Source organism: Erinaceus europaeus, chromosome 17 (assembly GCF_950295315.1).
Source record: "Erinaceus europaeus chromosome 17, mEriEur2.1, whole genome shotgun sequence".
Lineage (NCBI taxonomy): Eukaryota > Metazoa > Chordata > Mammalia > Eulipotyphla > Erinaceidae > Erinaceus > Erinaceus europaeus.
This window is the reverse complement of record NC_080178.1, coordinates 8,633,786-8,646,206: the sequence shown is the minus strand read 5'-3', so window position 1 is coordinate 8,646,206 and position 12,421 is coordinate 8,633,786. Positions and strand designations below refer to the sequence as shown.

The 12,421-nt window shown below is 40.8% G+C and overlaps 1 protein-coding gene across 1 annotated transcript; it reads left to right on the top strand.

The window, feature by feature from the left end:
* Positions 1-11,222: 11,222 nt before the first annotated feature.
* LOC103110429 (olfactory receptor 5AN6-like) lies at positions 11,223-12,169 on the top strand. The gene is given in 3 exon segments (XM_016186600.2): positions 11,223-11,459; positions 11,461-11,507; positions 11,509-12,169. Coding segments are annotated over 3 exon segments (945 nt in total).
* Positions 12,170-12,421: the final 252 nt, after the last annotated feature.

The window sequence follows — 12,421 nt, the reverse complement described above, 5'->3', positions numbered from 1 at the left end:
AGAGCACTTGCTCGTGAAGAAGCACCCTCAGGCTATCCCGGCAATAGCCAAGTATTTTTATTATTTACTTATTTATTTATTTATGAGAAAGATAGGAGAGAGAGAAAGAACCAGACATCACTCTAGTGCATGTGCTGCTGGGGATTGAACTCAGGACCTCATGCTTGAGAGTTCAGTGCCTTAGTCACTGAACTCTCAAGTGACTAAGGCACCTCCCAGACCACTCAACAATAGCATTTTTAAAGAATTTATTTATTTATTTATTAGTGAGTGTGACAGAAAGAACTGGAGCACTACTCTGGGACATGTGATACTGGGGATCAAACTTGGTACCTCATACTTGTGAGCTCAACACTTTATCCATTGCACCACTTTTTGGGCTGCAACAAAAACATTTTAATAAATTTAAATATTGAGTAAGGTTAATTAGTCTAAAAGGTCATTTATTAAAAAAACATTCTTGTTTAGTACAGGAGATACCCAACACCATAAAACTGTTTTCTTATAGTTTGAGACAAGAATGGAATTTTACAGTGATGATTGTTGGGTCAATTTTATTGATATAATTGTGCTCATTTTTTTTTCTTGAATGACCTATTTAATCTCATACCCTACATAAGGCTATGTATGATTGTGTGAAATTTAAGAAAAATGTTTGTTAGAGAGAAAGAAAGAGAGAGAGAAAAAAGAAGAGAAGAGAAAAGAAGAGAGGAGAAAAAGGAAAAGAAAAACAAAAAAAGCCCTGATGACAGAAATAGAGGCTTGCCTTTCCCCATAGAGAATATTTGCTTACCTTCCAGGATAATAAAGATAATGACTTTCTCTGTAGGGCAGGTTGGGCCAGCTGCCAGCAGCCCCTGAAAATATTGGGAATGCCTTAATGTTGGCACTCCTCAGCTGTAACACAGACCCATACTATGCGTGTATGGCTTTCTTGTGTCTCTGTTCATATTGTCCCATGGGACTTGAAACATGAGAGAGACTGTTGCAAACACAAGCTCATATATACTGCCTTCTCCTTAAAAGCATTCAGACTTGTCCTCTTACCAGTCACTCTATTGACATGAAAAAAAAATCTATCTATCTATCTATCTATCTATCTATCTATCTATCTATCTATCATCTATCTATCTATTTAGTTCTCTTTTTCCTTAATTTTACTAGTGACTTAATATTGATTTATGAAAGTATAAGATAAAAGGGGTATATTACCACTCCTTTTCCACCACCAGGGTTCTGTATCTCCATTCCCTCCACTGGAAGTTACAGTAATTCTCCCAAGGTTGCATATATGGATTGACTATTATTTCTATAACTGTATATATATATATATATATATATATATATATATATATATATATCCCTATTTTTTTCCTTTGACCCTGCTTTCTCTTCCTTTCTAAGTCATCCACCTATTACTATTTCCAAATGCCCTTGCTTTTTTTTTCTCTTCTTTCTCTTGGTTCTGATGGAATAGGGGTTCAGAGCCCTCTGATCATCTTCCCCTAGCATTTTTCACCCTTTGAGAGTAAGGACCAAAACTCTTTATGGGGCGCAGAAGGTGGGAGGTCCGGCATCTGTAATTTCTTCTCTGTTGGACATGGGCAATGGCAAGTCAATCCATACCTCCAGTCTGTTTCTGTCTTTCCCTAGTAGGGTAGGGTCAGGGGAGGTGAGGTTCTGCAGCACACTGGTGAGGTGGTCTGCTCAAGGGAGTCAGGATGGCATCATAGTATCATCTGCAACTTGGCAGCTGGTCATTCATTTAGATCTTGCTTCCTCAGAACCCTGGCCTGTTGTTTCAGTTTGAATAATTCCTTTGAGTTTCTAATTTTTCTCTGCTCAGTTTGTCTTTTGTGAAACTAATTACTTCACAATCAATCAGCATTTCTTAAAATACTGGCTTAACCAGACTTCCTTGTGTCTCACATAACCACTTACATCAATGCCTGATTTCATTTTACTGACCAGAATAGGGTAAAGAAGTAGGAGAAATAACTATCTTCAATGAAAATTTATTTCCTCATTAAGATGAAATCTTTAAAGAATTTTAGTTATGAGCAACAATTACAAGAACCCACAGCTTCAATTTAATGAGAGTAATAACTTCTACCATGATTCTTTAAACCACACTTAAAAAAAAGTTTTTTAAAAAGATTCTGTAACTAAAATTAGTGCAGAGTGATACCAAATACTTAATGATCTTGATTTGGTGCATCCAAGGAGACTGGTATTCTTGAGTTTTTAGAAAAGTAGCTTCACTAATCCAACATGTTTTTATCAATAGTATTCAAGCAAAAAAAAATTTTTTTTTGCCTCCAGGATTATTGCTGGGTCTCAGTGCCTGCACCACAAATCTACTGCTCCTGGAGGCTATTTTTTCCCCTTTTGTTGCCCTTGTTGTTTTATCATTACAGTTATTATTATTGTTGTTATTGCTGTTGGATAGGACAGAGAGAAATTGAGAGAGGAGGGGAAGATATAGAAGGAGAGGAAAAGACACCTGTAGACCTGCTTCACCACTTTTGAAGCAACCCCTTTGCAGGTGGGGAACTGGGGGCTCGAACTAGGATCCTTACACCAACCCTTACGCTTCACGCCATGTGTGCTTAACCACTGCGCTACCGCCCGACACCCAGTACTAGCAAAATTTTAAAGGTTCTTGGTGAATGCTCAAAGAGTATAACTTCCCTTGAGTATAACTCATCCCTTGATGACCTCTCTCTGACACATGCCCCTAATCAACTGTTTTACCTACAGCATACATTACCACTCCCAGATACTCACCTTTACCCACACTCTGTTAAATCAGTTCCCACAGCACTTAATCATCTTCAAATTACAGAAGTTATCTATATTTATTATTAATCCTCCACTCTCTCAATTTTAGTGTGGTAGCTAAAAAGTTAATGAATACAAAAAAAGTTTAACATATACTCTATCTCACAGAAACTGGTGTATATCTAGGTTTTGGGACTTTGTTAGAAAGTGAACCACCTGAGATGGAATTAGAGTATACTATGAAAGGAAAGGTCTCACCCGAGTAATGAAGCTGAAGGGTTGTCATTCCACACGTGAAGTCTCTGGACACAGTCTGAAGTGAAGCATGTTGAGGTGGCAATCGTTGTGTTGGTTAGGTTGTGATCAGCAGATGCAATATTATTTGATATGGATTGGGAGAGGCATACAGGAAAGTGGGCCCTATCCAATGGTTCCAGGACTGGGGCAGTAGAGGCTCTATAGTGGAAATGTGAGGTTCCTGCTGTCTTAGGGTTCAAAAAGACAATCGATAGTTAATGTTATCATCACATTATTTGGTAATTGGGTTAACTTTGAAAAGTCCTTTTGTTAGGGTTTGCTGTACAGTACCCAGTATCTTGTATATAGCTGTGCTATTGGTTGCTTCTGATCTACTTGGTCTAGGCTTTTGAGAGATTCTGCATATCAATTACACTGCATATATTGAGAAAAGATTCAGTTTGTGTTTTGAAAAACTTCGAGACATACAATTAATTTTCCCCCTCTCATAATAATTAACTAGTGATGTATATGACTACATTTTACTAGGAGTGTACATAAACACCATTCCCACCACCAAAAGACTGTGACCCACCCATCCCACCCACTCCCACCCCCCACTGGCCCAGGAAGCTGCATGTCTACCCCTTACCTCAGGGTTATTACTTTGGTGCCCTACTTACAATTTGGTCAGGTCCTGCTTTTAGTTTCCCTTTCAGATCTTCTTCCTCAACTTCTGTTGATGAGTGGGATCATCCCATACTCATCTTTATCTTTCTGACTTAGCTCACTTAACATAATACCTTCTAGCTCCGTCCAAGATGGGTCAGAGAAGGTGGGTTCACTGTTCTTGATAGCTGCATAGTATTCCATTGTGAGAGAGAACATATGTTCACACGTATCCATAAACTACTGCAAAATATATACCTGAAAGCAGAAGTACACCAGAGTTTGCAGTGAGTATCCCCTAACACTTCCTCTCCACTATTCCAAACTTTGGGTCCATGATTGCTCAACAACTTGTTTGGCTTCGTATGTTAACTCTCTTTTCAGTCACCAGGTTCCAGATGTCATCAGGATGCCGGCCAGGCTTCCCTGGACTGAAGACCCCACCAATGTGTCCTGGAGCTCCGTTTCCCCAGAGGTCCACCCTACTAGGGAAAGAGAGAGGCAGACTGGGAGTAAGGATCAACACCAGTCAACGTCCATGTTCAGCGGGGAAGCAATTACAGAAGCCAGACCTTCTACCTTCTGCAACCCACAATGACCCTGGGTCCATGTTCCCAGAGGGATAGAGAATGGGAAAGCTATCAGGGGAGGGGGTGGGATATGGAGAATGGGTGGTGGGAATTGTGTGGAATTGTACCCCTCCTACCCTATGGTTTTGTTAATTAATACTTTCTTAAATAAAAAAAAATTTTAAAAAAAGTTTAACAACAATTGGCACATATGTGCCAAGTAAATGTTAGCTGTAAATGAATGATATCTTATGTTCGAGGGGTCTGGCCCAGTTGAGCACACACATTACCATGCTCAAGACCCTGGGATCAAACTCCCAGTCCTCATCGGCAGAGGGGAAGCTTCACAAGCAATGAAGCAGTACTGCAAGTGTCTCTCTCTTTCTCTCTGCTTATCTTCCCTATCCTTTCAATTTCTTTATTTTTAAAAAAATATTTATTACCTTTTATTGCCCTTGTTGTTTTATTGTTGTAGTTATTATTGTTGTTGTTATTGATGTCATTGTTGTTAGATAAGATAGATAGAAATGGAGGAGGGGAAGACAGACGGGGGAGAGAAAGACAGATACCTGCAGACCTGCTTCACCGCTTGTTAAGCGACCCCCCTGCAGGTGGGGATCCAGGAGCTCGAACTGGGATCCTTAAGCTGGTCCTTGAGCTTTGTGCCACCTGCGCTTAACCCACTGCGCTACCACCCAACTCCCTCCTCTCAATTTCTTTCTGCCCTATCAATAATATATATGGGTGTTTCCAAAGACCTCAGATTAATTTTCTTCTTTATTCTCTAGAATTGAGAAAGTTACCCAGGATTAGAACCTGGCATTTACCAAGATTGATATGAATATTTTCAATACTGATCATGATGACAGTTATCTCAGCAAATAGGGCACACAATTACAGGGTGAGAAATCAGAAAACAGGAAGTTTTTCAAGAAGGTGTAATGGGAGTCGGTTGGTAGCACAGTGGGTTAAGCACAGGTGGCGCAAAGCTCAAGGACCAGCTTAAGGATCCCCGTTCCAACCTCTGGCTCCCCACCTGCAGGGGAGTCATTTCACAAGTGGTGAAGTAGGTCTGCAGGTGTCTATCTTTCTCTCCCACTGTCTTCCCCTCCTCTCTGCATTTCTCTCTGTCCTATCCAACAACGACAACATCAATAACTACAACAATAAAAAAAATTATAATGAAACAACCGTGTGGGATGGATCCAGTAAAAGAACACATAGAAAGATAGTAGGGATTGCATTCCAATGTTCATATTTGTGCTTGAGTTTTTAACTAATATGTGCTGGCAGATGGCTGACGTTACTAATCATCAATCTATGGTAGCAAATTTTGAAGAAGTTATACTTGTATCCCTAAAGCATAAGTAATCTTGTAGAACAATCTCACCTAAATAAAGTAGAATTACAGTCTCCCAGAAAGTTTTCAGTTACAATCCAAGAACTATGGCAAAAAATATTTTATTAAAGTATTATAATACATTAATTTTCTTTTAAAAAGGCATAACTTAAAAAAACAACTATATCCAAAGCTATGAACATTTTATGACTCAATTTTCTTGTCACCAAAAATAGAGTTCTTATAAATCTTTAAGAAGATAATATATTTTTAAGTATTTTCAATGTTGGAAAAAACACATTATAATTTCATTTTTTTCATTTATTTTTTATTTAAGAAAGAATAAATTAACAAAACCATAGGGAAGGAGGGGTACAACTCCACACAATTCCCACCACCCAATCTCCATATCCAATCCCCTCCCCTGATAACTTTCCCATTCTCTGTCCCTCTGGGAGCATGGACCCAAGGTCATTGTGGGTTGCAGAAGGTGGAAGGTCTGGCTTCTGTAATTGCTTCCCCGCTGAACATGCACGTTGACTGGTCAGTCCATACTCCCAGTCTGCCTCTCTCTTTCCCTAGTAGAGTGGGTCTCTGGGGAAGCGGAGCTCCAGGACACATTGATGGGGTCTTCAGTCTAGGGAAGCTTGGCTGGCATCCTTATGGCATCTGGAACCTGGTGGCTGAAAAGAGAGTTAACATACAAAGTCAAACAAATTGTTGAGCAATCATGGACCCAAAGGTTGGAATAGTGGAGAGGAAGTGTTGGGGGGGGGGGTACTCACTGTAAACTCTAGTGTACTTCTGCTTTCAGGTATATATTTTGCACTAGTTTATGGATACCTGTGAACATATACTCGCTCTTTCTCACAGAAACTGGTGTATATCTAGGTTTTGGGACTTTGTTAGAAAGTGAACCACCTGAGATGAAATTAGAGTATACTATGAAAGGAAAGGTCTCACCCGAGTAATGAAGCTGAAGGGTTGTCATTCCACATGTGAAGTCTCTGGACACAGTCTGAGCTGAGGCATGTTGAGGCGGCAATCGTTGTGTTGGTTAGGTTGTGATCGGCAGATGCAATATTATTTGATATGGATTGGGAAAGTGGGCCCTATCCTAAGGCTCCAGGACTGGGGGCAAGTAGAGGCTCTATAGTGGAGATGTGAGATTCCTGCTGTCTTAGGGTTCAAAAAGACAATGGATAGTTAATGTTATCATCACATTATTTGGTCATTGGGTTAACTTTGAAAATTCCTTTTGTTAGGGTTTGCTGTACAGTACCCAGTATCTTGTATATAACTGTGCCACTGGTTGCCTCTGATCTACTTGGTCTAGGCTTTTGAGAGAGTCTGCATATCAAATACACAGCCTATATATTAAAAAGACTCAGTCTGTGTTTTAAAAACTTGGAGACATACAATTAATTTTCCCCCTCTCTAGGTATTAATTACCTAGTGATTTATATGACTACATTTTACTAGGAGTGTACATAAACACCATTCCCACCACCGAAAGACTGTGTACCATCCCACCCACCCACCACCATCCCCACCCCCTACCAGCCCGGGAAGCTGCATGTCTACCCCTCACCACAGGGTTTTTACTTTGGTGCCCTACTTTCTTTTTCTTTTTTTTTTTTTTTTTTTTTTGCATGAGTATTGAGTTTCTTTCTTTTTTTTACTTTTTATTTAAGAAAGGATTAATTAACAATACCATAGCGTAGGAGGGGTACAATTCCACACAATTCCCACCACCCAATCTCCATATCCTACTCCCTCCCCTGATAGCTTTCCCATTCTCTATCCCTCTGGGAGCATGGACCCAGGGTCATTGTGGGTTGCAGAAGGTAGAAGGTCTGGCTTCTGTAATTGCTTCCCCGCTGAACATGGACGTTGATTGGTGTCGATCCTTACTCCCAGTCTGCCTCTCTCTTTCCCTAGTAGGGTGGGTCTCTGGGGAAGCGGAGCTCCAGGAGACACTGGTGGGGTCTTCAGTCTAGGGAAGCCTGGCTGGCATCCTGATGACATCTGGAACCTGGTGACTGAAAAGAGAGTTAACATACGAAGCCAAACAAACTGTTGAGCAATTATGGGCCCAAAGCTTGGAATAGTGGAGAGGAAGTGTTAGGGGAGTACTCACTGCAAACTCTAGTGTACTTCTGCTTTCAGGTATATATTTTGCAGTAGTTTACGGATAAGTGTGAACATATGCTCTCTCTCACAGAAATTGGTGTATATCTAGGTTTTGGGACTTTGTTAGAAAGTGAACCACCTGAGATGGAATTAGAGTATACTATGAAAGGAAAGGTCTCACCCGAGTAAGGAAGCTGAAGGGTTGTCATTCCACACGTGAAGTCTCTGGACACAGTCTGAAGTGAAGCATGTTGAGGTGGCAATCGTGTTGGTTAGGTTGTGATCGGCAGATGCAATATTATTTGATATGGATTGGGAGAGACATACGGGAAAGTGGGCCCTATCCAATGGTTCCAGGACTGGGGGAAGTAGGGGCTCTATAGTGGAGATGTGAGGTTCCTGCTGTCTTAGGGTTCAAAAAGACAATCAATAGTTAATGTTATCATCACATTATTTGGTAATTGGGTTAACTTTGAAAAGTCCTTTTGTTAGGGTTTGCTGTACAGTATCCAGTATCTTGTATATAGCTATGCTATTGGTTGCTTCTGATCTACTTGGTCTAGGCTTCTGAGAGACTCCGCATATCAAATACACAGCCTATATATTAAAAAGATTCAGTCTGTGTTTTAAAAAACTTTGAGACATACAATTAATTTTCCCCCTCTCTAGGTATTAATTACCTAGTGATTTATATGACTACATTTTACTAGGAGTGTACATAAACATCATTCCCACCACCGAAAGACTGTGACCCATCCCTCCCACCCACTCCCACCCCTCACTGGCCCAAGAAGCTGCATGTCTACCCCTCACCACAGGGTTTTTACTTTGGTGCCCTACTTACAATTTGGTCAGGTCCTGCTTTTAGTTTCCCTTTCAGGTCTTCTTAGTCAACTTCTGTTGATGAGTGGGATCATCCCATATTCATCTTTATCTTTCTGACTTAGCTCACTTAACATAATTCCTTCTAACTCTGTCCAAGATGGGTCAGAGAAGGTGGGTTCATTGTTCTTGATAGCTGCATAGTTTTCCATTGTGTATATAGACCACAGCTTTCTCAGCCACTCATCTGTTGTTGGGCACCTGGGTTGCTTCCAGGTTTTAGCTATTATGAATTGTGCTGCTATGAACATAGGAGTACACACCTCTTTTTGGTTGGGTGTTATGGAGTCCTTGGGGTATAATCCCAGGAGAGGAATTGCTGGATCATATGGAAGGTCCATGTCTAGCCTTGTGAGAGTTTTCCAGACTGCTCTCCACAGAGGATGTACCAATTTACATTCCCACCAGCAATGTAAAAGGGTTCCTCTGTCCCCACAACCTCTCCAGCATTTGTTGCCGCTGTCCATTTTGATGTATGCCATTCTTACAGGAGTGAGGTGGTATCTTAGTGTTGTCTTAATTTGCATTTTTCTGACAATCAGTGACCTGCAGCAGTTTTTCATGTGTTTGTTAGCCTTTTGGATCTCCTCTGAGGTGAATGTTTTGTTCATATCCTCTGCCCATTTTTGGATAGGGTCATTTGCTTTTTTGGTGCTAAGTTTGCTGAGCTCTTTCTGTGAGGGGTCTCTCTGTTTGTTTAATAGTTTCTTTGGATGTGCAGAAGCTTTTCAATTTGATGTAGTCCCATTGGTTTGTTTCTGCTTTAGTCTTCCTTGAAATTGGGTTTTATTCATCAAATAATATTGCATCCGCCGATCACAACCTAACCAACGCAAAGATTGCCACCTCAACATGCTTCACCTCAGACTGTGTCCAGAGACTTCACGTGTGGAATGACAACCCTTCAGCTTCATTACTCGGGTGAGACCTTTCCTTTTATAGTACACTCTAATTTCATCTCAGGTAGTTCACTTTCTAACAAAGTCCCATAACCTAGATATACCCCAGTTTCTGTGAGAGAGAGCTTATGTGCACACGGATCCATAAACTACTGCAAAATATATACCTGAAAGCAGAAGTACACTAGAGTTTGCAGTGAGTACCTCCCTAACACTTCCTCTCCACTATTCCAAGCCTGGGATCCATGATTGCTCAACAAATTGTTTGGCTTCGTATGTTAACTCTCTTTTCAATCACCAGGTTCCAGATGCCACCAGGATGCTGGCCAGGCTTCCTTGGATTGAAGACCCCACCAACGTGTCCTGGAGCTCAGCTTCCCCAGAGACACACCTTACTAGGGAAAGAGAGAGGCAGACTGGGAGTATGGACCGACCAGTCAACGCCCATGTTCAGCGGGGAAGCAATTACAGAAGCCAGACCTTCTACCTTCTGCAACCCTCAACGACCCTGGGTCCATGCTCCCAGAGGGATAGAGAATGGGAAAGCTATCATGGGAGGGGGTGGGTTATGGAGATTGGGTGGTGGGAATTGTGTGGAGTTGTACCCCTCCTACCTTATGTTTTTGTTCATTAATCCTTTCTTAAATAAAAAATTTAAAAAAAAAAGAAAAGAAACTGGGGGGGGGGGGGACAGAGACACTTGCAAACTTGCTTTGTCTCTTGTGACATGTGCCCCCTGCAGGTGGGGAGTGGGGCCTCCAACCCAGGCCCTTGGGCATGGTGATATATGAACTAACCCGGTTGTGACACTACTCAACCCACATGCTTGTCTTTATACACTGTGTGTTTAACTCTTCACATTAAGTCACGTGTTTCTGTGTCTCTTTTGATCAAAAGCTATGAAAAGAAGTAATGATTTGCTCCAGAAAAGACACAACAAAGTATACCTTAATGGTACTGAAGCAACCAGTGTTTCCACACTCTGGATCCTGTGGGCTCATTGGAGACACTGATGTGTAGTATTGATTGGGTCTGTACCATTTTCCCTATACAAAAGGATTAAATAATCCTCTTCTTTGTGTGCTAATGACTTGGGAAATTAGAAAACTCTCTTTCAGTGTCTTGCAAAGATTACTTCCTTCTTAAATTGGGGGTGAGGAGTGGTGCTGGAATATCCCTATGATGTAAAATTTGCTTTCTCATTATTTTATGTTGCATATGAGGATACAGAGAAGTTATATCTGTGCAGGAGCAGAGCTTGGAAACTAGAGCATGTGTCACTAACCCCAATGCTTAGTCTTCTTTGATAGTCTTAATATCATAACATATGTTAAAAAATTAGCTTTGTAACTTCATATAACACCTAAGAGGTGTTATATTTCTCTAGTTAACTTTAGAATGAAATGCAGTAACATGCTACTTATTTGTGGAATTCAACTGTTGAGCAGAATCTATGTGTGTGTGCATAAGCAAATGTGTAGAAAATTTTGCAGTAATTTATCTCAAACTATTAAGTGAAGTGGAGGAAAGGTATTGCAAACAGTTTATGAAATGATTTTTATAACTTTCGTGTTGCTAAAAGAAATTTATCTTGACTATGAATAATAGCTGTCCAAGACCACAAAATTATAACCAAGATAAGTGAGTTACACAATATTGAAATGGTCAATCTTTAATCCAAGGTTACTTCTGCAGGAGAAACAATTTGAAGAAATGACTGGAGGAAGGAACGATACTATGGTCACTAAATTCATCCTTTTAGGATTCGCAGACTTCCCCAAGCTCAAGGTTGTTCTCTTTACCATATTCTTGGAAACTTATCTCTTGAATGCAACCTGGAACCTGAGCCTCATCATCTTGATTAAGATGGACGCATACCTACATACACCTATGTATTTCTTCCTCAGCAACTTGTCCTTCTTGGATGTCTGCTATGTGACCTCTACAGCCCCCCAAAATGCTCTCAGACTTCTTCAGCAAGCAAAACTCCATCTCCTATGGGATACACCATGCAATACTTCTTCTTCTCTAGCCTGGGTTTGTCTGAGTGTTGTCTCCTGGCCGTCATGGCTTATAATCGCTATGCCACCATTGACAATCCCTTGCTCTACACAGCCATCATGTCCCCCACCCTCTGTGTGCAGATTGTTGTTGGAGCCTATATCACTGGTATCTTTGGGGCTTTGATCCAACTGTGTTTTTTACTCCAGATTGATTTTTGTGGACCTAGTGTGATCAACCATTTATTCTGTGACCTTCCTCAACTATTAGTCCTATCCTGTTCTGAAACTTTTTTCCTACAAGTCATGAAGTTTGTGATAGCAGTGATCTTTGGTGTGATGTCCGTGTTGATTATCATGATATCTTACGGTTATATCGTGTCTACCATCCTGAAGATCAGATCAGCAGAAGGCAGGTCCAAGGCTTTCAATACCTGTGCTTCTCACCTGACAGCAGTCACCTTGTTCTTTGGATCAGGACTCTTTGTCTATATGCAGCCTAGCACAAATAAATCTCTGTTCTATGACAAGATGGCATCTGTATTCTATACAATGGTGTTCCCCATGTTAAATCCTTTGATTTACAGTCTTTACAAGGAAATCAAAGATGCCCTAAAAAGGTGTAAGAAGAAGAGAGAATTTGCCTGCTGTCACCACTAATCAACTGCCTTATAGACTAGTGACCCTGGTTACTGGAAATTTCTGGACAAGAGGGCTGGGCAGTGATGCATCCAGTTAAACACACATAATACAAGCACAAGGATCCAGGTTCGAGCCCCCTTTCCCCACATACAAGAGTTCTACTTCATGATCAGTGAAGCAGGTCTACAGATGTCTTTCCCTCTTTCTAGCTCCCTGTCCTCTCTCAGTTTCTCTCTATCTTATCTAATAACAATTAGGAGAAAAGAAAAA